This window comes from Meles meles, chromosome 6 (genome assembly GCF_922984935.1).
Source record: "Meles meles chromosome 6, mMelMel3.1 paternal haplotype, whole genome shotgun sequence".
Classification (NCBI taxonomy): domain Eukaryota; kingdom Metazoa; phylum Chordata; class Mammalia; order Carnivora; family Mustelidae; genus Meles; species Meles meles.
This window is the reverse complement of record NC_060071.1, coordinates 47841736-47868882: the sequence shown is the minus strand read 5'-3', so window position 1 is coordinate 47868882 and position 27147 is coordinate 47841736. Positions and strand designations below refer to the sequence as shown.

At 39.6% G+C, this 27147-nt stretch overlaps 1 protein-coding gene across 1 annotated transcript in view; it reads right to left on the bottom strand.

Moving 5' to 3' along the window:
• Positions 1-483: 483 nt before the first annotated feature.
• USP3 (ubiquitin specific peptidase 3) overlaps positions 484-27147 on the bottom strand; it is a 104962-nt gene continuing 78298 nt past the window's right edge. Inside the window, exons 12-15 of the mRNA XM_046007763.1 lie at positions 6443-6561; positions 5266-5379; positions 5059-5126; positions 484-2653 (exon numbers count right to left, since the gene is read on the bottom strand). Coding sequence (XP_045863719.1) covers positions 2488-2653; positions 5059-5126; positions 5266-5379; positions 6443-6561 — 467 coding nt within the window. The 3' untranslated portion in view covers positions 484-2487. The remainder of the gene's footprint in view (positions 2654-5058; positions 5127-5265; positions 5380-6442; positions 6562-27147) is intronic.

The following is a 27147-nucleotide window of genomic DNA, read 5'->3' as shown; positions in this document are numbered from 1 at the left end:
GGTGTGATAAGGCTACACAGTTGAATTTTTAAAATACAAATAGGCACATTTACTTCACTGGTGTTCAGATGCACAATTTAAATGGATCCAATCACTTTTCCAAAGGAGCCTTCATAATGTCAGTCAAACATTTCTGCTTAAGTGAAATCGAGCAATAAAAACCCTCCAGAAGGAGATGTGTCTGTCTCTTAAGCCAGCGGTGCTGCCCGTCTGAGGACCACTTTCCCCATCAAAGTAGTCTGGCTGTCGGGAAAGTTCCTTTTGGTATAAAAAGACCATTTTTCTCCACCAATATCAACACTGCCCAAGGCTACATTGCTGAAGTCCCCTGAGCTGCCCACTCAGAGAAACAAGGGAAGTGCAAATGTTAGAAGTCACAGCTGTATGCCTTCTAAACAAAGAGGCTGTACTCACAGGAGATACCGAACAGATCAAGGAAGAGGCACATTCTAAGTTCAACTGTATGTGGTGTTAATGTGTTGCTATATTAGGTCAAATTATGTGGAACTTTCACTTTTAGATCAAAAGGTTAAATATCACAATCTCTTATGGTTCAACCTCATATAATTTAGCATTGTAAACTAATTTAAATACATGTCTCCCTCTTAATTATCTTCTGGACTTCGCTTTCTTCTCTGGAGTGGAAATGCAGGCCTGCACGCTGCCAGGAGCCCTACACGCTGCCGGGACTGCCCGAGCCTAGGTGTCCTCTGCCACATGTGGCTGCTGAGCCCTTGAAATGTAGCTAGTATGACTGAAGAACTGGGTTTTAAACTTCATTTAACTAAAACTTAACCACATGTGACTAGTGACCGCCGTACCAGATAGTACAAGTTGAGCCGTAACTGTGGTTGGTAAAGTGTTTACCTGCTGATTTCTGCCTTGAGAACAAGACCGGATATATGTAGCGAATATTAAAATGGAAATGGAGCCACACCTGCTCCTGCAACTTCAAATATCTGACGCAGGAGGGTAGCCATCAGATTATTCATGCACTTTAAAAAAAAAACCCAAAAAAACCTGGCTTTTTTTCTTTTAATAGAAGAAACAAGATTACCAAAAATTTCAGCTGGCTGGCTGAATATGAAAGACATTCTGCCCCTCATAGCAACTTGGAGAGAACAGAGGAGAAACCAGTGACTGGAACAAGAGATGTGCTGACGGCAGCGCACAGTCCCATGCTAGAGCCCACCAGGGAGGGCGCACTTGCTCTCCACAACCTGCCACGCACTGCCCCCCACCCCTACCCCACCAAGAGACTGGCTTAAACCCCTTGCAGAATCAGTTACCTTCCTTAGATGTAATTCTGGTTCCAAATTTCAACTTGGGTTCAATCTTAATAGTGCTTGTACCTATTTTTCTCAAAAACAATTTTAAAACAAAGACTACTAAACTCAAGAACAGAAACTATTCAAAGTGAGAATATTTTCAGTTTGCCCTGCTATCAGGATAGGCCAGTGAGGGTTGTTATAGACCAAAGGAGCAAAGACTCAAATCTTCTATAGGAACAGACCCCATAGTGTTACCTAAATTGTAGGCGAAGGTCAGAATCTACTCTGGAGGTCAGCATCTCGACCTCAGATGGCCAAGCAAGAGATAAGAGAAAAGTGGACAAGCAGTGATTCCCAGAACGACAGGCAGTGGGGGAACTAGATGCTGGTTCAAAAGGCAAACAGAAGCTATGGTTTCCTCACACTGGATGGTATCTACACTGTGTAGCGGAGTCTTAGATTTTTAAACACTGAATGTGTTTGGTCTTTGGACTTTTCTGTACTCCTATCTCCATGAACACAAATACACACGCAAAAAATATTCAGAACAAAACAAACTCAAAAGGAGCAATTCTTGAATTTGCAGTACAGGTACAACCGAACCAACAAATTTATTTAGTTAGTGCTGATAAACAGCAACCTTGAGAGCTACCAAGAGCAGCATTTACCTGTCCTGCTTAATGATGCCCTCCCAGTTCTCTTGTACAATCAAAAGGAATGATTACGGAGCAGTCACTGAAATCCCGTGGGCCACAAGTTCTGTGCACACATGATCCTGGCTCTCCCATCAACCTGATCTCCATCACAGCTGTGAAAGGCAGCAGGCGTTCTGTTGCTCTTCCCAATCAGGAACACATCTTGCTTTCAGCATGTGAACGTAACAAAGCATTGATGTAAATGTGCCTCAAAGTGAGAACCGAAAACATTAATATAAAAAAGTCAAATAGAACTAAGTTCTTGAAACTACATAAGAAACTGAATTATTACAACTAAAGCAGCAAATCAAAATATCTGCTGAGGTTTTCTGGTAGAACTAAAAAAAACAAATTAGTTGGTGCCCATGTTCAATATGTCACTACCATTGACAAAATAAAACTAAACCCAAAATAGGAAATTGAAAAGTGCATAATGAAATCAAATCTTGGATCAAGTATTCATGGAAAATTGGAAATGTTTGTCCGGTATAGTTGACAAAAGCCATGATTTAAAGGAGGTATTAAAGTTTATCTGATCCAGCTTTGGCCTGGCGTTCCACGTAGAAAAGGATGTAGGCCTTTGCTCTCACAACGGTGTCTTCGTCAGTCAGTGTTACAGTACTGTCATTGAAATGGAACCAGCGACCTTCGTGAGTCGCATAGGCTGTGTAATGTCCAGAACCGAACCTGGAAGGGAAAGTAAAAAAATGAAAGAAAAGGGCTACAGAAATAACAAAAGGATCTGAGCAATCAGATAATTTGTTAGGTACACAATAAGTTGGAAGTACTGTAATAGAAAATATACCCTAGAGACTGGTGGTTTAAGATGGATGACTGAAATCAGCTCAGGTGTTTATGTTCCTTAAAATCCACTGAAATGCCCAGGAATGTACTGACACTAGAAATTCAGGAAAGAGTGCCATCGAGTGACCAGAAGCTGAAGATTTTCTACAACACATAAAGCAGTGTTCATGTGGCACTGGGTTAACAGAGAAACCAGAGCTAAGCCCTCTCGCCCTAACAAGCATAGGTCAAGGCGCAGGGAAACCTGGACCAGCGAAGAACAGGTTTCCATCAGAGCCTTAGAAAAAACCTGAGCTTGAGAAAATAATCTGCCTCCACAGAAGCGCCCTACCTGTACTGTGGCCCACAAGCACTTTTCTTTCTTTCTTTTTTCTTTTTTATTCAACTATTCGAGAAAAAGAGAGCATGAGGGGGGGGAGGGTCACAGGGAGAAGCAGACTCTCCACTGAGCGGGGAGCCGGATGTGGGACTTGATCCGGGGACTCCAGGATCATGACCTTATCTGAAGGCAGTCGCTCAACCGAACCACTCAGGTGCCCCCACAAGTGCTTTCCCACTCACCCAGGGAGCCCTAGAGTTAGCCCTCCCAGCAGGAGAGAAGCCTTGGGTAAACAGACACCCCACAAGTGCTAGAAAAACCCTTACCATTTACCAATAATGATCACTCTCATCATTTATTATGACTCAATGACAGCCAAAAATCATCAAAACCCCGGGGGAAGGGGGATGTGGATAGTATGAAAGACAAGTTATGGGAAGAATAAGTAAAGCAATTAATGACTAAAAAATTTAATGTAGAAAACCAAAAAGCTTTAAAAATTCTAATTAATATCAATGGTTTCAAAAATACTGCAACCAGGGGCACCTGGGTGGCTCAGTGGGTTAAAGCCTCTGCCTTTGGCTCAGGTCATGATCCTAGGGTCCTGGGGTCGAGCCCCACATCAGGCTCTGCTCCTCGGGGAGCCTGCTTCCTCCTCTCTCTCTGCCTGCCTCTCTGCCTAGTTGTGATTTCTCTCTGTCAAATAAATAAAATATTTAAAAAAAAAATACTGCAACCATAAAACAAGATTGTTCCTCTTATGAAAGGAAGTTATCAGAAAAATGGGATTGCCACACTATTAAACATTTCACAGAGGAGCTTTCTTCAATTTGGATATAGATGAAATTCAAATTGGTGATTTGGAAAAACAGGCCACGGCAGTCTTCAGAAACACAGAGATGGAAATCATTAAACAGTGGTTAAAATGTGTGAAAGAACCAGAAAATTCACTATATAGGAGGTCCCCCTCATCGTTGGCTTTGCTTTCCAGTTTAGTTACCCACAGTCAGCTGTGGTTCAGAAGATGATCCTCCTTGTAACATCTCACCGAAAGGTCAACAGAAGCTAACACTATCACAATTAAAATTAAATTATAATTTTTTGTAAATTAAACTATCACAGATACATATGTACAAGAAAAATTAGACTCTGTATATAGGGTTTGGTACTATCTGCGGTTTCAGGCATCCACCGGGGGTCTTATAATGTATTCGTACAGATGGGAGCTGCTGTACATGTAATAAGGGTTCCAGAAGAAAAAGTAGAGAAGGGGGTGGGACAAATACTAATTCCATGAGCTGCAGACACTGATGAAGAGTATTCCTATCAATCACCACACCAGGAATACATTTAGTGCAATTCCCTAAATCCAAAGACAGGAATCCCATAACCTTCCAATGAGGAAAAAAAATGTTGCCTACAAAGGGATGAGGATCAGACTGGTAACCATGAATGATGAAGTAAAGGGAGCATCATCTACAAAGTTCTGAGGGAAAACGGATTTCAACATGGATAGGGGTCTGTCCACATTTGAAGGTAAAATAGTGAATCTCAAGAAATCAGAAGGTATAAACTAATAAAATTTTGAGGAAAAAATTCAGCAAAATAAAAAAGGAATCTTTAAAATAGATGACATGAAGTAAGTTCCAAATAATTTCCCATTGTCACCTGGCAAAGGAAATAAAAAACTCTGAAGTAAAGACTACTCAGGATTTTGTGGACAAATAGCTTGGGTTCTGCATGCGGAGATCAAATGAATCCTCCATTTTGCTTTCATGTGCCTTCTTCCTTCACAACATCCTTTCAAGAATATTCTTTCACACCACGATTGAAAGAAAATTCAACTTCACCCACTTTAATGTATCTGAATCCATTTTTTAGGGAGTTGAGGGAGAATTATCAAGTGTGGTGCAAGACTGCTGGTCTTCACCTGCTTTTTCCAAGCAGGAGAAGCCATTGACACACTTACCCGGAACCATGGTGAACCACCACAGCGGCAAGGTCGTACAGGCAGTGCTCTGGGCCACTGTTCTCAGGCTACAGAACAAGGGAGGAGACAACCCAGGACTGAGTTAGGAGCAGTGGTTAATGACATCCTATGTCCTACCTCAATGTGAAGACTTGATTTTCCTGAAAAGTCATCTTTTTACCATCTAACAAAGATAACTGATCTTACCTCTAGCAAGTAGCATTTCATGTCCAGGCCTCTCAGGGGAAATTCTACATAGGTATCAACTTTGTTTCTTAAATATGCAGTCCAATGAAATCGTTTCAAATGTAAGCATAGCACCTGGATGAGACAGACATCGGACAAAGATTATAAACAATTAACATTTCAATAAAATTAAATACTTGGTACTCATGTCTCTTGATGAAATTTTAGGTGGCCTATCAGTTTATCTTTTGAACCCTCATAGTATTTTCTTCTACATACCTTATTGTGATGTTGTGATTTATAATACAACACCTGATAACTAATATTACACTGCATGTTAGTGAACTGGAACTAAAGTAAAAACTTTATGTATATATAAATTATATATATAAATAAATAGGTCCTGACCCCCCTTTCCTGACACAGAGCTCTGAAACCCTTAGAATTTCCTAAGTGACAGCCATAAAGGTCTTTATTATGTTAATGAGGTGACTTTTCTGACTGCACCTAAGGATGGGGGCTGGTTGCCAGGGGACCCAACCCTGTGATTACAGAGTTGGAACTTTCAGTCTCTCCCCCTGCCCCCCAAACTCCAGAGAGGGGAGAGGGGCTGGGAGTTGAACAACTGCCAACAGCTAGTGAGCTAATCAGTCATGCCTGTGTAATAAAGCTGCCATAAAAATCCAAAAGGAGGATCTGGAGAGATTCCAGATGGGGAACCAGAACAGTTGGAGGCTGATGCCAGGCCCCAAACTACAAGGACGGAAGCTCCTCTGTTCAGGACTCCACCTGACGCATCTCCTCATATATACCTGTAGCTTGTTGATCAGAAGCATTTAGTAAGCTGGGCTTGTGACTGGCTTCTGAAGCAGTCTTGGGGGACTGAGACCTGACCCTGTGGGATCTGATCACTGTCTTCAGGTAGACAGTGTCAGAGTTGTGGGAAATTGTAGGACCCCCACTGTGTTGCACAGTCACGGCGTGGTGGGAAACCACCCCTCCACTCACTCGTTGAAAACTGTGGTCAGGACACATTAATTATGCATTCTCAAAGGACTTATTTACCTTTCACTAGCAACTTGAGAGACCAATAAGAACAGATCACATAGGCTAAAGTTATAAAAATGATTTATCTTCTCATGAATCATAAACATTTTCACCCTCAAAACTGCCTTATAATTTGAAACTCAGTACTTACCTTGGGTAGTTTTTGAATCCAAAACTTTTTAGTGGATTTTTGTTTCTTTTTGCATTTGTGGCACATATATAACTCTGTCTCATCAAGTTCTTCTAAGTCAGTAAAACTGCGAAGACAATCTAAAACCAAATTGATTTGGGCAGCATTAAAACAGGATGCCTTCTACAGATGCAATACTATGCTGTAGAAAACAGACTGTGGACTTTGAAGCTGGACAACTCTGGCTTGAATCTCAAGTTATTAACTCTGTGACCTAGGAAAAGTTAGCCTTTCTCAGTTGCAAAATGGAGACAAAAAAAAAAAAAAAACACACACACACACCAAAAAATCACCAAAACCAAAAAACCCCAAACAACAAAAAAACCCTATTTTGAAGCACTGCTGTGAGGAAAATAGATGTGTGTCAAATACCTGGCATCATGTCTGACATCTGGTAACGATCAGTTAATGACAGGTGGTATTGCTAGGTTTGGTGCTATTAATGAAGAACTAGTTTGGATACTTTTGCTAAAAATGGTTTCCTTAATGAAATCAACGTTTGAGCAGCAGTCTGCTCTCAATATCTTCTAGAGGACAAAGACCCCAAGTTCATAAAAAAGTCAGGCTTAGATCAAACACTTTCACAGTTATAACTTATTAAAAAAAAATAAACACAGACTACAGGAGGCTACATGACCAACCTTCCTATACCTTCAGTGAATCCTTTGTTCCAGGCTTCCACCCTCAGTCCCCTAGACAAACCACAGATCAATTGTTTTAAAGGTTTAATTGTGTAATCTGGGGTTTGTTAAACTGTGGCCCCAAACCTAATCCAGCCACCTGGTTTTGTAAATAAAGATTTCCTGGAACACAGACACACCCCACACCCACTGATTTATATATCATCTGGGCTGCTTTTACACTACAACAGCAGAGCTCAATAGTTGGACCTTACGTGCAATAATGCCTAAAGTATTTACTACCTGGCCCTTTGTAGAAAAAAAGTTTGACAACTCCTGTTCCAAGTAGTAAGGTGTGTATTGTTCTGTAGAGAAATAATGTATAATTTTTAAAGAATATGAATGCCTATGTACCCAGCACTCAAGTAAAGAAATGGATTCTCTCTAGTACTTGAGGAAATAGACTTTATGTGAATGGCATCCCCTAGAGTTGTGCAGTGAGCAACCTGAGCAGCCAGGTGTGGGAGCCCTGTTAGGAGTTTGCTGTATTTTCCCAGTAACAGACCCCATCTTTCCCTCTAGGAATAGACATTATCCTGAATTTTGTGTTGTCTTTTTGCATGCATGTATGCATCTCTTAGTTTGAAAAGTTGTGTAGCAAGCACTAAACCTAGCTCTACCAGGAAAAGCAACACTGTCTCTGTACTCAAGAATTTTCAGGTCGTACCCTGCTTTGGCTTCCATGAGAGAGGATAAGAAAGAGACTGGTGGCACAGCCCAATGTGGGGCAAGAGGAACCATGCATTCTTTGTGGAGTTGGGTGTTTTTTGTTTTTTAGGTATAATTGGCACATATTAATTTCAGCTGTACAACATAATGATTCAGTATTTATATCTGTTGTGATGTGATCACCACAGTAAGCCTAAACATCCATTAAAAATTTTTTCCTGTGATGAGAACTTTTGATTCATTCTCTCAGCAACTTTTATTTTTTTTTAAATTTTATTTATTTATTTGACACACACAGAGAGAGAGATCACAAGTAGGCAGAGAGAGAGGAGGAAGCAGGCTCCCCGCTGAGCAGAGAGCCCGATGTGGGACTTCGATGTAGGACCCTGAGATCTTGACCTGAGCCGAAGGCAGTGGCTTAATCCACTGAGCCACCCAGGTGCCCCTCTCAGCAACTTTTAAATATACAGTACAGTATTAACTACAGTCACCATGCTATATATAACTATAGTCACATCCACATGACTTATTTATAACTGCAAGTTTCTACTTTTTAACCTCTTTCACATATTTTACCCACTTCCCATCCCACACCTCTGGTAACTACCAGTTTGTTTTCTGTATCTATGAACTTGGATTGGCTTGGGTTTTTTTTTGTTTTTTTTTTAGATTCCACATATAAATGAGATCATATGATATTTGTCTTTCTCTGACTTAGCATAGTGCCCTCAAGTTCCATTTTGTTCTAAATGGCAAGATTTCGTTCTTTATGGCTGAATAGTATTCCATTATATAAATCTATTGTCTTTATCCATTGATCCTTTATCTTGATTATTATAAATAATGTTCCATGAACACAGGGATCATGTATCTTTTCAAGTTATTTTCATTTTCTTCAGAAAATGACCCAGAAGTGGAACAGTTGGATCATATGGTAGTTCTACTTTAATTTTTAAACATTTTTTATTGAAATTCAATTAATTAACATATATTACTGGTTTCATAGGTACAGGCCTGTGAGTCCTTAGTTTATGTAATATCACTTAATGTCCATCACCCAGTTATTCCATCCCTCCACCCCCTTCCCTTCCAGGAACCCTCAGTTTGTTTCCTATGATTAAGAGTCTCTCATGGTTTGTCTCCCTCTTTGGTTTCATCTTACTTTTTTTCCTCTCTTCCCCTGTGATCCTGTTTTCTTAAATTCCACATCAGTGAGATCGTATGATAATTGTCTTTCTCTGATTGACTTATTTCACTTAGCATAATACCCTCTAGTTCCATCCCTGTTGTTGCAAAATGGCAAGATTTCGTTTTTGATGGCTGCATAATATTCCATTGTATATATGTACCACATCTTTATCCATTCATCTGTTGATGGGCATCTGGGCTCCTTCCATAGTCTAGCTATTGTGGACATTGCTGCTATAAACATTGGGGTGCAGGTGCCCCTTTGGAGCACTGCATTTGTATCTTTCATGTAAATACCCAGTAGTGCAATTGCTGGGTCATAGGGTAGCTCTGTTTTCTTGATGAACCTCCACACTGTTTTCCACAGTGGTTGCACCAAGTTACATTCTAACCAACAGTGCACGAGGTTTCCATTTTCTCCATATCCTCCCTAACAGTTATAATTTCTTATGTTTTTGGTAATAGCCATTGTAACAGTTGTGAAGTGATAGCTCACTGTGGTTTGATTTGCATTTCCCTTACAAGTGAGGTAGAACATCTTTTCATGTATCTGTTAGCTGTATCTCATCTTTGAAAAAAGGTTTATTAGGATCTTCTCCCGTTTGTTTGTTTTTTTAAAGATTTTATTTATTCGACAGACAGAGATCACAAGTAGGCAGAGATGCAGGCAGAGGGAGAGGGAGAAGCAGGCTCCCCATTGAGCAGAGAGCCTGACGTGGGGCTCGATCCCAGGACCCTGGGATCATGACCTGAGCCAAAGGCAGAGGCTTTAACCCACTAAGCCACCCAGGCGCCCCATCCCGTTTTTTGTTTTTTTTTTTTAATGGAACTGATTGTTGTTTTTTGTTTTTGCTATTGAGTTGTATGAGTTCTTTATATATTCTGGACATTAAACCCTTAACAAGTATTATTTGCAAATATTTCTTCCCATTCAGTAGGTTGCCTTCTCATTGTATTCCTTTTGCTGTACAGAAGTTTTTTGGTTAGAAGTAATCCCTCGTATTAAATTTTGCTTTTGTTGCCTTGGAGACAGAGTCAAAAAGCCACTGACAAGACCTATGTCAAGGAGTTTACTACCTACGTTTTCTTCTAGGACCTTCATGGTTTCAGGCCCTAGGTTCCAGTCTTCAATCCATTTTGAGTTAATTTTTGTGTACGGTGTAAGAAAGTAGTCTACTTTCACTCCATTGCATGTAGCTGTCCAGTTTTCCCAGCATCATTTATTATCCTTTCCCCTTGTATATTCTTGGTTCCCTTGTTGTTAACTGACCATGTATATATGGGTTTATTTCTGGGCTCTCTATTCTGTTCCAGTGATATTTGTATGTTTCTACACAAAAACCATACTGTTGTGAATACTGTGGCTTTATAATTTAGTTCCAAATCAAGGCATATGAAGCCTCTGGCTCTGTTCTTCTTTTTCAACATTTCTTTGCCTATTCGGGGTCTTTTGTGATTCCATACAAATGATTTTGAAAGGGATTTTTGATTTGACAGGAAATTTTGATAGGGACTGCACTGAATCTGTAGATTGCTCAGGGTACTGTGAATAACAACATTAGTTCTTCCAATCTATAGGCATGGTATATATCTTTCCATTTATTTGTGTCATCTTTAATTTCTTTCTTCACTGTCTTACAGTTTTCAGTGTATAGGTCCTTTATCTCAGTTAAATTTATTCTGGGGTATTCTTTTGATGCAATTATAAAAGGGATTACTTTAATTTCTCTGACAGTTCACTATTAGTGTATAAAAATGCAGTGGATTTTTGTATTTCAATTTTGAACCAGCAACTTTACTGAATACATTTTTTTTTTTTTTGGTGCACTCTTAAGGGTTTCTATATATAACATGTCATCTGTAAATAGTTTTATTTCTTCCTTTCCAATCTGGATGCCTTTTTTCCTTGCCTCGTTGCTCTGGTGAGGAATTTCAATACCTTATAGAATAAAAGTAGTAACAAACAAAAAGTAGTAGCAAACAGGGTGGTCAACCCTGTTTTATTCCTTATCTCTGAGGAAAAGCTTTCAGCTTTTCACCATTGAGTATGATGTTAACTATGGGCTTGTCATATATGGCCTTTGCTATGTTGAGGAACATACCCTCTATACCCACTTTGAGTTTTTTGTTTTTTGGTTTTTTTGACAGAGAGAAATCACAACTAGGCAGAGAGGCAGGCAGAGAGAGAGGAGGAAGCAGGCTCCCCGCGGAGCAGAGAGCCCGATGTGGGGCTCGATCCCAGGACCCTGGGATCATGACCTGAGCCGAAGGCAGAGGCTTTAACCCACTGAGCCACCCAGGCGCCCCCCATTTTGAGTTTTTAACATAAATGGCTGTTGGTGCACCTGGATTGCTCAGTCAGTTAAGCATCCAATTCTGGATTTCAGCTCAGGTCATGATCTCAGGGTCATGACTGTGGGCTCATGCTCTGTGCTAGGTGTGGAGCCTGCTTGAGATTCTCTCTCTCTCTTTGCCCCTCCCCCCCCATCCTTCCTCATGCTCTCTGTAAAAATAATATTAAATGGGTATTAAATTTTGTCAAATGCTTTTTATGCATCTACTGAGATAATTATGTAATTTTTATCCCTGATTTTGTTAATGTGGTGTATAACACTGATTTATAAATGTTGAACCATCCCTGCATCCCTGTAATAAATCCTGCTTGATTATGGTATATGATCCCTTAATGTACAGTTGACCCTTGAACAACATGGGGGGGTTCAGGGCACCAACCCCCTGTGCAGTTGAAAATTCGTGTATATCTTTTGAATACCTCAAAATTTAACTAACGACAGCCTACTGTTGACCAGAACCCTACTGGTAAGTCAATTAACACATATTTTGTATATTATATGTATTATATACTGTACTCCTGTATTAAAGCAAGATAGAGAAAAGAAAAATGTTATTTAAAAAAGTCACAAGGAAGGGGTGCCTGGGTGGCTCAGTCAGTTAAGTATCCAACTTTTGGTTTCAGCTCAGGTCATGATCTCAGTGTCATGGGATCGAGCCCTACTCTGGGCTCTGTGCTCAGTGTGGAGTGTGCTCGAGATTCTCTCTCCCTCTCCTTCCCCTTACTTGCACACTTGTTCTCTCTAAAACAAATAAAATCTTGGGGGGAAAAAAAACCACAAGAGAAAATGCACTTATAATACTGTACTGTATTAATCGAAACAATTCACGTGTAAGTGGTCATATGTAGTTCAAACCCATGTTGTTGAAGGGTCAATAATACTGTTGAATTCACTTTGCTAATATTTTATTGAGGATTTATGCATCTATGTTAATCTGGAATATCAGCCTGTATTATGCTTTTGTTATGGTCCCTTTGTCTAGTTTGGTATCAGGGCAACTGTAAAATGGCCTTGTACAATGACTTTAAAAGTGTTCTTTCCTCCTCTTTTTTGGAAGAGTCTGAGAAGGACTGATATGAATTCTTTGCATGTTTGGTAGAATTCATCACTGAAGTTGTATAGTCCCAGACATCTGTTTGTTGGAAGATTCTCGATTATGGATTCAATCTCTTTACTAGTAATCCATCTGTCCATATTTTCTGTTTCTTAAATAATTCAGTCTTGGTAGGTTGTATGTTTCTAGGAATTTATCAATTTCTGCTAGGTCCAGTTTCTTGGTGTGTAACTGTTCACAGCAATCTCTCAAGATCCTTTGTATTTCTGTGGTATCAGTTGTAATGTCACCACTTTCCTTTCTGATTTTGAGTCCTGTCTTTGTTTCAATGAGAATGGCTCAAGGTTTATTGATTTTATCTTTTCAAAGGACGAGCTATTTTGTTGGTCTTTTCTATTGTCTTTTTAGTCTCATTTATTTCCACTCCAATCTTTTTTATTTCCTTCCTTCTCCTAACTTTGGGCTTTGTTCTTTTTCTCATTCCTTAAGGTGTAAAGTTAGGTTTATTCAAGATTTTCCTTGTTTCTCAAAATAGGTATTTATTGCTATGAACTTTCCTCCTACAACTGTTTTGCTGTTATCCCTTGAGTTTTGGTACATTGTGCTTCCAGTTTCATTTTCACAAGGCATTTTTTTAAATCTTTTTTAAAATTTCTTCTTTGACCCGCTGGTTGTTCAGTAGCATGTCATTTAATCTCCGTCTGTATGTGGATTTTCCATTTTTCTTCTCATAGTTGATGTCTAGTTTCCTATCACTGTGGTCAGAAAAACTGCCTGATATATTTTCAGTCCTCTTAAAAGTATTAAGACTTTTGTAGCCTAACAAATGATCTACCCTGAAGAATGTTCCATGTGCACTTGAGAAGAATGTACATTCTTCTGCTTTCAGATGAAATGCTCTGTACGTATCTGTTAAGTCCATCTGATCTAATGTATCATTTAAGGCCACATTTTCTTATTTTCTTCCTGGATGATCTAACCAATGATGCAAGTGGGGTACTAAAATCCCCATGTAACTGTAATACAACATTATTACAATGTTATTGACTATATTCCCTATGCCATATTTTTCTTCTCCATGACTTACCTTGTAACAGGAAACTAATGCCTCTTAATCCCTTTTATCTATTTCACCCATCTCCCTAGGCACCTCCCCTGTGGTAACCACCAGCTTAATCAGAATCTTGTTTTGTTGGGGGTTTTTTTAGATTCTACTTCTATGTAAAATTATATGGTATTTGTCTTTCTCTCAGTTATTTCACTTAGCATAATGCTAAATCCATCCATGCTTGCCCATCTCGCAAGACCTCATTCTTCTTTATAGCTGGGTAATACACATTGTATATATCTATCCCATCTTCTTAATCCTTTCTTTTTTTTTTTTTTTTTTTTTTTTTTCTTAATCCTTTCTTATATCGACAGATATTTGGGTTGCTTCCATATCTTGGCTATTATAAATAATGCTGCAATAAACACAGGGGTGCATATATCTTTCAAATCAGTGTTTTCATTTTCTTTGAGTAAATAACCAGTCATGGAATTAGTAGATCATATGGTATTTCTACTTCTAAATTTTTTGAGGAATCTCCATACTGTTTACCCCAGTGGTTGCACCGATTTTACATTCCCACTTCCACTGCACTAGGATTCCCTTTTTTCCCCACATCCTTGCCAACACTTGACACTTCTTGTCTGTCTGATACCAGCCATCCTGACAGGTGTAAGGTGGTATTTCATTTGGTTTTGATTTGCATTGCCCTGATGTTTAGTGATGTGGAGCATCTTTTCATATGTCTAGCCATCTGTATACCGTCTTTCAAAAAAACATCTATTCAGTACCTGGGTGGCTCAGTGGGTTAAAGCCTCTGCCTTCGGCTCAGGTCATGATCTCGGGGTCCTGGGATCGAGCCCCACATCCAGTTCTCTGCTCAGCAGGGAGCCTGCTTCCCTTCCTCTCTCTCTGCCTGCCTCTCTGTCTACTTGTGAGCTCTGTCAAATGAATAAATAAAATCTTAAAAAAAAAAAATCTATTCAAGTCCTCTGCCTATTTTTTTTAAGATTTTATTTATTTATTTGACAGACAGAGATCACAAGTAGACAGAGAGGCAGGCAGAGAGAGAAGAGGAAGCAGGCTCCCTGCTGAGCAGAGAGCCCGATGTGGGGCTCGATCCCAGGACCCCGAGATCATGACCTGAGCCGAAGGCAGAGGCTTTAACCCACTGAGCCACCCAGGCGCCCCCCTCTGCCTATTTTTAAATCAGATTATTTGGTAACAAGTTCTATACATTTTTTATATAGTTTGGATATTAACCCCTTATGGGATATATCATTTGCAAATACCTCCTCTCATTCAGTTGGTTGCCTTCTTGATGGTTTCCTTTGCTGTACAGCAGCTTTTTTCTTATTGGTGTAGTCCTAATAGTGTATTTTTGCTTTTGCTTCCTGCCTGAGGAGACCTAGTCATAAATATGTTGCAAAGGGTGATGTCCAAGAGATTACTGTCTATATTTTCTTTCAAGAGTTTTATGGTTTCAGGTCTTACATGTAGGTCTTCAATCCATTTTGAGTTTGTTTTTGTGTATAGTATAAGAAAGTGATCCAGGGATGCCTGGATGGTTCAGTCAGTTAAAAAAACTGCTCAGGCAGTTTTTCCCTCTGCCTGCTCCGTCTGCTGCTCCCTTGCTTGTGCTCTCTGACAAATAAATAGCATCTTTTTAAAAAAGCGGTCCAATTTCGTTCTTTTGCAAGTAGATGTCCAATTTTTCCAATACTATCTATTGAAAAGACTGTCTTTTCGGTGTATATTCTTGCCTCCTTCATTGTTGATTGACCAGATAGGGTGGATTTATTTCTGGGCTCTCTATCCTGTTCCATGACCTGTATGTCTGTTTGTTTTGATTAGTATAGCTTTGTACTATATCTCAAAATCTGGGATTGTGATCTCTCTGCTTTGTTCTTTTCTCATGATTGCTTTGGCAATCTTTTATGCTTTCATACAAATTTTAAGATTGTTCTACTTCTGTGAAAAACATCATTAGTATTCTGACAGAGACTGAATCTGTAGAGTGCTTTGGCTAGTATGATATTTTAACAATTATCTTCCAACCCATGAGCATGCTATATCTTTCCACTTCTTTGTGTCATGTTCTACTTGTTTTGTCAGTATCTTAAAATGTTCAGAGTATAGATCTTTCGCCATCCTGGGTTAAATTTATTCCTATGTATTTTATTCTTTTTGCTGCAACAGTAAATAGGATTGTTTTCTTTCTGCCATTTCACTACTAGTTCTTTTGGTGGAGTCTTTAGGGCATTCTATATATGCTATCATATCATCTACAAATAGTGACAATTTTACTTATTCCATACCAATTTGGGTGCCTTTTTTTTTTTTTTTTTTTTTGGTCTGATTGCTACCGTTAGGACTTCTAGTACTATGCTGAATTAAAATGGTGATCATCCTTGTCTTCTTCCTGATAGTAGAGAAAGGTGCTCACTTTTTCACTGTTACATATGATGTTAGCTGTGGGTTTTTATCCTGAATGAATATTGTATTTTGTTAAAACTTTTTCTGTACCTATTGAGATGATCATATTGTTTTTATCCTTTCTCTTGTTAATGTGATATATCACATTGATTTTGTGAACAGCAAACCACTTTTGCATCCCTGGAATAAATCCCACTTAATTGTGGTGATGTGTGTGTGTGAACTTTTTAAAAATGATTTTTTTTATTTAAAGATTTTGTCAGCGAGCGAGCACAGGCACGGGAAGCAGCAGGCTTTCCCGCTAAGCAAGGGTACTGATGCAGTACTCAATCCCAGAACCCTGGGATCATGATCTGAGCCAAAGGCAGACACTTAATTGACTGAGCTACCCAGGCATGCTAAAATGTATTGTTGAATTCAGTTTGCTACTACTTCATTGACTATTTTTGTAGATCTGTTCATCAGAGATACTGGCCTGTCATTTGGTTTTGGTTTTTTTTTTGTAGTGTCTTTGTCTGGTTTTGCTATCAGGGTAATGCTGGCCTTGCAGAATGAATTTCCTTCCTATTTTATTTTTTGGGATAGTTTGAGAAAAACAGGTATTAACTCTCCTTTAAATGTTTGATAGAATTCATCTGTGAAGTCATCTGGTCATGGACCTTAGTTTTTTTGTTAATTCAATTTCATTACTAGTAATTGGTCTGTTCAAATTTTCTATTTCTTCCTGGTTCAGTTTTGGAAGATTGTTTCCAGGAATTTACCCCTTTCTTCTAGGTTCTTCAATTTGTTGCATATAATTTTTCATAATATTCTCTTAAAATCCTTTGTATTTCTGTGGTATCAGTAGTTATTTCAATCCTTCATTCCTGGTTTTTACCTGAGTCCTTTCTTTTTCTTGATGAGTCTGGCTAAAGGTTTATCAATTTTCTTTATCTTTTCAAAGAACCAGCTCTTAGTTTCATTGATCTTTTCCATTTTTAAAAATTTCCTTCCTTCTACTAGTTTTGGGCTTTATTTGTTCTTTTTTAAGTTCTTTTAGGTATAAAGTTAGGTTGATACTTCTCATTTCTTGAGGTATTCCTGTATCCCTTTTAACTTCCCTGTTAGAGCTGCTTTTGCTGAGTCCCAGAGATTTTGGCTCTTTGTGTTTTAATTTTCACATGGCTCCATGTTATTTTTTTATTTCTTCTCTGATTTCTTCAGTGATCAAAGTGTTGTTTAATGGCATGTCATTTAGTCTTCATCTGTTTTTTCCTTGTAATGAATTTGTAGTTTCGTATCATTGTGTGCAGAAAAGATACTAATTTTTTTTAAAAAGATTTTATTTCATTTATTTGACAGAGAGATCACAAGTAGGCAGAGAGAGAGGAGGAAGCAGGCTCCCTGCGGAGCAGAGAGCCCGATGTGGGGCTCGATCTCAGGACCCTGAGATCATGACCCGAGCCGAAGGCAGCGGCTTAATCCACTGAGCCACCCAGACGCCCCAAGGATACTAATTTTTTTAAAAGGTTTTATTTATTTGAGACAGAGCACAAGCAGGGGAGAGCAATGGGAGAAGCAGGGATCCTGACCAGCAGTGGAGGGGAGCCTCGATCCCAGGACCCCAAATTGTGACCTGAGCTGAAGGCAGATGCTTAACCGACTGAGCCACCCAGGCACCCCACTTGATACAATTTTAATGGACTTGTTTTGTGGCCTTACCTGACCTATCCTGGAGAATGTTCTATGTGCACTTGAAAAGAATGAGCATTCTGCTGTTTTTTAGGGGGAGAGGCTCTGTATGTATGCTAGGTCCGTCTGGTCCAATGTGTTATTCAAAGCCACTGTTTCTTTATTGATTATCTGTTGGACTTACCCATTGACATAAGGTGGGGTGTCAAATCCCCCACTATTACTGTGTTACTGTCAATTTCTCCTTTTATGTCTTTTAATATTTGCTTTATGTATTTAGATTTGGGGTGCACAAATATTTACAACTGTTTTATCCTCTTGTGGCATTGGTTCCCTTTAGGTAGTGCCCTTCTTTGTCTCTTGCTTCAGTCTGTCTTTAAAAGTCTCTTTTGTCTGATAGAAGTATTGCTACTTCAGTTGTTTTTGTTCTTTGAGGGTTCTTTTGCTTCTGGTTGTATGGTATATGTTTTTGCATCCCTTAACTTTCAGTCTGTGTCTTTAGGTTTAAAGTGACTCTCTTGCAGGCTGCACATAGTTGGATTTTTTTCCCCCCATCCATTCCATCACCTTATATTTTTTGATCAGAGCATTTAGTCCATTTACATTTATTGTAAGCATGTACTTCCATTTTGTGAATGATTTTCTGGTTGTTTTTATAATACTCTGTTCCTTTCTTGTTCTCTTACTCTTTTCCCTTGTAGCTTGGTGGCTTTCTTTAGTGTGATGCTTGGATTCCTTCCTCTTTAATTTGTGGCTACCATTGGGCTCATGTACAATTGGGCTTATGGTGTTTAGCAGTATATATTAAGTTGATGGTCCCTTAAATTCAAAACTACATTTTTACCCCCCCTCCATATTTTATGTATATATATTTTACATCTTTTTTTAATCCCTTGGCTGATTTTTGTGGATAAGAACTATTTTGCTACTTTTGCATTTTAACCTCCATTAGTGATTAATCTACTACCTTTATTCTATATTTGTATTGTAAAACTTTTTTTTTTTAAAGATTTTATTTATTTATTTGACAGAGAGAGAGATCACAAGTAGGCAGAGAGGCAGGCAGAGAGAGAGGAGGAAGCAGGCTCCCTGCGGAGCAGAGAACCTGATGCGGGGCTCGATCCCAGGACCCTGAGATCACGACCTGAGCCGAAGGCAGCGGCTTAATCCACTGAGCCACCCAGGCGCCCTGTAAAACTTTTTTCATTCATAATTTTCTTCTAGTTATGGCCTTCTCTTTCCACTTAACTCCCTTTAACATATCCTATAAGGCTGGTTTTATGGCGATGAACTCCTTTAACTTTGGCCTGGGAAACTCTCTCCTTCTATCCAGAATGATTACCTTGCTGGAGAGTATTCTTAGTTTGTAGGGGTTTTTTCCCCCTTTGTTTTTATTTGAAGATTTTATTTATTTATTTGACAGAGACAGTGAGAGAGAGAACACAGCAGAGGGAATGGAGTGGGAGAGGGAGAAGAAGGCTCCCCACTGAGCAGGGAGCCCCATGCAGGACTCAATCCCAAGACCCCGACCCAAGCGAAGGCAGCTGCCTAATGACTGAGCCGCCCAGGCGCTCTTCCTTTCAGCACTTTGAATGTATATTGCCATTTTCTTCTGCCCTATAGTTTATGCTGAAAGATCATCTGATAGCCTTATGGGGTTTCCCTCATATAAATGTATATTCTTTGCCATTTCTACTTTTAAAATTCTCTGTTGTTACTGTTTGCTATTTTAATTATTATGTGTCTTGGTGTGGACCAACTTGGGTTTCTCTTGTTAGGAGCTTTCTGCTTCCTGGACTGGATATCTGTTTCTCTTCCCAGATCAGGAAGTTTTTAGCTATTTCTTCAAGTAAGTTTTCTGTTTCATTCTCTCTCTTCTCCCCCTGAGATCTCTATAATGTGATGTTAGTATGCTTGATGTCACTGAGGTCCCTTTTTCTTCCCTTTTTAGACTGGTTGCTTTCCACTACCCTCTCTTCCATATCACTGATCTGTTCTTCTGGCTCCTCTAATCTGCTGTTGATTCCCTCTAGTGCATTTTTTTAAAAAAGATTTTATTTTTGAGAAAGAGCAAGCATAAGTGGGGGGGTGGGGGAGAGGGGAGGGAGAAGCCGGCTCCCTGCTGAGCAGGGAGCCCCATGCGGTCTCCATCCCAGGACCCTGAGATCATGACCTGAGCCAAAGGCAGCTAACTGTCTGAGCCACACAGGCGCCCTCTAGTGTATTTTTATGTCAGTTATTGAATTCTTCAGCTCTCTCTGGTTTTTCTATTTTCTACCTTTAACCTGTCACTGAGTCCATCCACTCTTTTCTCAAGTCCAGTGAGTATCTTTATGACCATTACTTTCAATTCGTTATTAGGTATACTACTTATTACCATTTTATTTAGCTCTTCTACCGTGATTTTGTCTTGTTCATTCATTTAGGACATACCTCTCTCTATTTATGTTTTGTAACTCTTTCTATTTACTAGGTAGGTCAGCTACATTTCCTGGTCTTGAAAGTGGTGGCCTTGGGTAGAAGAGATCTGTGGTGCTCTGCAGCATAGCCTCTCTCCCAGGTCACCAGAACCAGGCACTCCAGGGAAGCCCTCTATGTGGGCTACATGTGACCTACTATCGTGGGTAAGCTGCAACTATGTTCAGCCAACGTAGCTGCAATGACCCACTTTTGCTTGCTCTAGATGCACTGCTCAGAGTTTGGTCTCCATACCATTGAGATGCTTGTCTTAGGTAACACTGGACTCACTGAAGGGCGGGACCCACATTCAGCCTAGCTGCTTGCAATCAGTCTCTCCCACAGCTTGGGGGGCACAGAATGGCAGTTTTTGCTCCATGATTCTTTGAGAGGCTTAAAGGGTGACCACCAAGTGATCCCAAACTGATTTATGCATAAGATAATGCAATTCTCTCCTTTTCCTGTAAGGTCATGTGATAACCCAACGTACAACAGAAGATATGAAAGGCTCATTAGACAATTCATGACCAACCCATACAAGCTGAACCTGGTTTTTCAAACATTCAGTTTTCAAAATGGTGGCCCCAACTGCCTCTAAGAGCAATCTTGTATTCTTACACCTCTCTGTTGTTGCAATGGGCTCTCAGGGACCCACATCTGCTGCTGCACCCTCAGTGAGGCAGCCTCGTGGTCACAGCTGCATCAGAAGCTCAAAAGACTGTGTCCATGGGCAGCCCCTAAGAGTTTTAATAAAGAAGCAACATTATCAACCCTAGTTGGATTAGTGAGAACTACCCACACAGTCAACTCCATATAGATTTTAAAAGCTGCTTTTTAGCTCTCCGTAAAACTAATGCCTATGTGTAATAAGACTTCTATGGGTTAAAACAGTCCCACAACCGGGAGCCTGGGTGGCTCAGTGGGTTAAAGCCTCTGCCTTCGGCTCAGGTCATGATCCCAGGGTCTTGGGATCGAGCCCCGCGTCGGGCTCCCTGCTCAGCAGGGAGCCTGTTTCCTCCTCTTTCTCTGCCTGCCTCTCTGCCTACTTGTGATCTCTGTCTGTCAAATAAATAAATAAAATCTTTAAAAAAAACAAAAACAAAAACAGTCCCACAACCCAGAAAAATTCTAAATTTCCAACAGCTGCCTTTAAAAAAAAAAAGCTTTTAAATCAGTTTTCAAATAAAATTATCCTTGGGACACCTGGATGGCTCAGTCAGTTAAGCAGCCGACTCTTGATCTCAGCTCAGATCTTGATCTCAGGGTCCTGGGTTCAAACCCTGAGTTGGGGCTCCATGCTGGGGGTGGAGCCTACTTTAAAAAAAAAAAAACCCTTAAATATGGTATTGCAGGATGGTAGACTTAGAAGGCATGTTTATTTTCCTCTTGGTACTATTTGAATTTTCCCTAAATGTTACAATGAATATACAGACTTTATGCCTTCAATTTTTATTATTGAAATGTACACAGTTATTTCTTAAAGAGGAAGACTGCTTAGGTACAGCCTTTCCTTGACAGATTTGACACCTGCCATGAATGACCCTGAAATGTATTACAGTTTAATCTTTTGCAGCAGCATAAAACAAACTATGTTTTCCAAAGCTCCTATGCAGAAGTGAATGGCATGGCTAGTGAAATAGTCTACTAGCTACCCAGCATTCCCATCTCGCAAAGCTTTGTTGTTCTCCACTTACCTTTACACCTCCCATCTGAGGAAGCTGCTTAAACTTTTTCATTTGTACTTTATTGCCTTTCATGAGGAAAAAAAAATATGCCATGATGGTTTTTGAAACTCCTAAGATTCTCAAGGGTTTCGGGGCATATATTTCACAAGTGTCAGTCTTCCACATTATATAAACTGTTAAATATATCCCTAAGGAGAGCAGGGAATAAAACTGGTTTGTTGATGTTATTAGATCCCCTTTATGCACTACATAAATTTAATTTGGCAAAGCAGTAATTGGGAAGTATGTATAAATTAATCCACATTTTGTTTTACTCCCCCAAAGCAAATATGTAATTATAAAGGTGATACAATAGGTTAAAAAGTTCAAACAACATAAAAGAGCAGGAAAAAGGAAGTCACAGTTGACTTTCTTCTTGAATCCCTACCCCTAAGAAATCACTGAGAACAGATAGAGTATGCTGCTCAAGACTTTAATGCACATATGAATGTTTATTTTACACAAATGGAATCATTCTATAGACATAGTTCCATGGATAGTGTTTTGCTCCACAGTATTTTGTAGCTATCTTTCTGTGGTCTGGCTATTGATCAACTTTATTTTTCTTAATTACTACACAGTATTATTAAACCAGTTCCCTACTAGCAGGCATGTAAATTATTTCTGATCTCTGCAATAACAAAGAATGCTTTAATGAACATCTTTTAAAGGTGTTACTGTCCACATTCACAAGTAAAATTACTATGTCTAAGGAAATGCTCATTAAAAGTGATCACTGTCCTCCCAAACTACCAATTTATACTAACACCAATATGTGAGAGTGCCCACTTCTCAAAAACCTACACGAACCATGGATATTACCTGTCTTTGTCATTTTGACCAATTCTGCCTTACCTATACTCTCTTGAATATAAGTGAGATAATATTTTTTCAGATGTTAAACTGTTTGCATTTTTCTTCCTATTCATATACTTTATCAAGTATTCTTTTTCATATGTCCTCTCCTTATCTACTGTACCTTAATTATGCAGTTAAATTTATGAATTTTTTCCTTTCCAAGTTCTGGTCTTGGTGAAAGATCTCCCATATAAGATCAAAAAAATGTTGGCCTATTGGATCCTATGGTTTTACTTTTCATATTAAACCTTGAAACCAAATTTCAGAAAAGATGGGAGTTAGGGATGAAATTAATGTTTTCCAAATTTTCATTTTCAGTATTAATTGACTAATAGTTTTTAATCCACTGATTTGAAATTTTTTTCTTTGAAATGTAATAAATTCCCACGGACACCTCTGCATCAGCACCTGCTAAATTAGTACGTAAGGGATATTTCTTACCTTATCTCTATCCTGCTTCCTCATTTTTATTTAAAAAACTTTTTAAGCTCCTCTTAAAAATTTCTTTCTGCTGGAGCTCCTGGGTGGCTCGGTGGGTTCTGCCTTCAGCTCAGGTCATGATCCTAGAGTCTGGGATCAAGGCCCCCCCAACCAATGGACACTCTGCTCTCAGTGGGAAGTCGGCTTCTCCCTCTCCATTCCTCTCCCCTTCATGCGCACGTGCGCGGGCGCTCTCCCTCTCTCTCTCAAATAGTCTTTTTAAAAAATTCTTAGGATCTTTTGAGCAAATTAGAATAAATTTAGGGAGTAATCTAGGGGAAAACTGACATCTCTACTGCATTGGTCTCCCTATCCAAGTATATGACATGGCTCTACTCAGGCTTTTATCTGTTCTAGCATAAAGTTTTATAATTTTCTTCATCTAGGTCTTATACATTTCTCAATAATTTTATTCATAAGTATTTGTAAGATTTTACTGCTACTGTGAATAGGATCTTTTACTAGGTGTAGTAAAGCATTTTTTTTTCCTATTTGGCTGCCTTACTAAATATTTTAGCACCAAGTTTAGAACTTATCAAAATAATACCTGTATTTGTTTTAAATCAAGAGGTTTTTTTTTTTAAGATTTTATTTATTTATTTGACAGAGAGAGATCACAAGTAGATAGAGAGGCAGGCAGAGAGAGAGAGAGAGAGAGAGGGAAGCAGGCTCCCTGCTAAGCAGAGAGCCCGACGCGGGACTCAATCCCAGGACCCCAAGATCATGACCTGAGCCGAAGGCAGCAGCTTAACCCACTGAGCCACCCAGGTGCCCCTAAATCAAGAGCTTTTAGAGAAGCAGGTCTCCTGCCCAGTGCTGCTCTCCTGTCTAATGAATGCCTTGTATCTCAGCAGCAGGACTCCTGACTGCTTCCACACTGTCATGGAAAATCATTAGTGCTTCACTATTAACTATGATGATCACTGATAGCTTCTGATAGCTAATCTTCATCAAGTTAACTTTCTATTCCTAGCTTAATATGTTAATAAAAGGGGTTTTTTCCTTCTCCTTTTAATCAGTAATGGATTTGAAATTTTATCAAAATGACTTTTATCTTCCTCCATTAAATTATATTTTCTAGTACTACATCTGCAGGGCTCCACAACAGGCAGCCCCAAGATGAGCCACTTTGACAAGAATATTATTTTTTTTTAATATTTTATTTATTTGACAGAGAGAAATCACAAGTAGGCAGAGAGGCAGGCAGAGAGAGAGGAGGAAGCAGGCTCCCTCCGGAGCAGAGAGCCCAATGCGGGGTTCGATCCCAGGACTCTGGGATCATGATCTGAGCTGAAGGCAGAGGCTTTAACCCACTGAGCCACCCAGGCACCCTGACATGAATATTATTTTGAGTTAAAGCAAACAAAACCCAGCAGGTTCAGGAAAAGCTCTTACGTCCTCCTCCTCCTCGACTGCCTACTTATACCAGGAAGAGATTCCTCTTTACCTAGGAATCTTCTCTGCCTAAATAACAGGACAATGTTTGTTTTCCAAACACCTCCTCTAACCTTCCTGTTGTCTTTTTCCCCTTTGTGTCCTCAGACCCCTACTCCTCTCCTTGGCTCATAGAAGCCTCATGTTGCCTGTCTTTGGAATTTCATGTCTGTGTGGATTCCCTGTACATACAAAACTAAATCTGATTTTCTATCTTGAATCAAAGTGGTTCTTTGTCCAGCAAGAAAGACCCTGAAGGGCAGAGGAAATTCTTCCTTTTCAACAGTCGACATAGTCAGCAGGATACTTTAACTTGCTGGACATAACTGCAACTGAGGTCCTTAGGACATCTGACATACACCCAACAGAAGGTAAGATTTCTTACCCTGTCAATCTCCCAGAATCTCTATCTGTAGAGTCTGACAGAGCAGGAGTGGTAACAGTCCTTTTTCCTTCTTGCTACATTTAAAATTAGCAGGAGAAAATATTTGTGGAACCCAATTCCTTGGGGTTAGTTATTAAATTATTTAAATTGTCTCTGGTTAAATTTGGTAGAGCACTCTTTTGGTTACAGATTCATTTCTTCCCAGAGATAGTCTCTGAGTTTGGTTGTTTTTATTAGCCCGTGTTTTAAGACTATTGCTAAGGGACATCTTAGAAGCTAAAGCCCATAACTTGGTAGAAAAGCTACTAGAATCCTCACCAGCCCAAGAAGACTCTCATGAAAGCTAAGTTGGTCACAGAACAGGTTAGATTGACACTAGTTCACCTACTAACCTCAAGCAAACTTCCTTGAAACAAGGTACACTGCTAAACAACACACAGTCCCCAGTCCTGTAGCACATCCCTTGTGTTTTCATGGGAGACCAGAGACCCCATTTGCACCATCCTTACTGCTTACACAATGAAGCCCTTTGCTTTCTGAAACTAATTTTTAGATCATGTGGGCCATCATCTACGCCCTCTTTAGATGCCTCCTGCATCTTTGGTTTAGCCATTAAAAGGCTTATTGTTGGAGTTGTTATTAACAGATTATTCATCAATGGTCTTTAAATTACTTATATTGAAAAGAAAAATATGCTGTATAGAGAACTCTCAACTGTCTTATAACAGCATGCCTTAGGGACTCCCTTGACAAGATGGACATAAGACTAAAAAATAAATGTCCATCTCCAAAGTAAGATCCCCTTAAAATCTGGCCTCTCATCTGGTCTGCCTTCAGCTCAGGTCATGATCCCAGGGTTCTGGGATTGAGCCCCATGTCTGACTCCCTGCTCAGCAGGAAGTCTGCTTCTCCTTCTGCCCTTCCTCCAGGTCATGCATGCTCACGCTTTCCCTCTTTCTCAAATAAATAAGTAAAATCTTCTTTTTAAAAGGATTTTTATTTATTTGACAGAGAGAGAGACAGATCACAAGTAGGCAGAGAGGGGGGAAGCAGACTCCTTGCGGAGCAGAGAGCCTGATTCGGGGCTCAAGCCCAGAACCCTGAGATCATGACCTAAGCCAAAGGCAGAGGCTTAACCCACTGAGCCACCCAGGTGCCCAAATAAGTAAAATCTTAAAAAAAAATCTTTAAAAAAAAAAAATTATCCACTTAACTCCCCCTTCCCTACGAGATTTATAGGGACTTAATCTCTATGTTCAAAGTATATAGGCTGCTCACATAAAAGCTGAAAGCCAGGAAATGAATTTAACAAAAGCACCTGAGACTGGCAATAAGGCTTACTTTGCTCTAACCTTCTAGGGCTTCAGGCATTCCTATGCAATGTACATTGCAGAAATATCCTAGCTACCCCCTCCTCCACTGAAAAAGAAGATCTTTTAAATTATAAAGCCCCTTTACCCCTATTTTGAAAAGATGGTACCAAAATTAGAGGGAAATGAGAAAGACTGATGATTATTCACTACCTTCCCTTCATAGAGAAATTGGGACCAAAACGTCTCCTAGGCCCTCCCACAAATGATATGTGAAAGGTCAACCTGCAGGGGCTAACAGAAGCCAAGGTTGAATTCCATATGCTACAAGAAGGCTTTGTTGGGGCACCTGGGTGGCTCAGTGGGTTAAGCCTCTGCCTTCGGCTCGGGTCATGATCTCAGGGTCCTGGGATCAAGCCCCACATCGGGCTCTCTGCTCAGCAGGGGCCTACTTCTCCCTCTCCCTCTGCCTGCCACTCTCCCTGTTTGTGTTCTGTCAAATAAATAAATGAAATGTTTAGGGGCGCCTGGGTGGCTCAGCATAATATCATAATATTATAATATATATATCGAGCTCCGCATCGGGCTCTCTGCCTGCCTCTCTGCCTACTTGTGATCTCTCTCTCTCTCTCTGTCAAATTAAAAAAAAAAAAAAACAACCTTAAAAAAAAAGGTGGCTTTGTTAAAATGCTTTATTTTGCTTACTATTTTAGTTTAAAAAATCTCCCTAATACAAAAAAAACAGTTTAGTTTTAAAAGGCAGGTAAATCCTTTAATATTCTAAGCTTTATCCAGTTCTTGGGGAATTAGAAACAACTGCTTTACCAAACTGTACAAAACCAGAAATGCAACTCTAGAAACAAGTCAAAAGCCCACCCCCTCTTTAGCAATGCCTAACTCTCGCCTATTCCCCTTAAA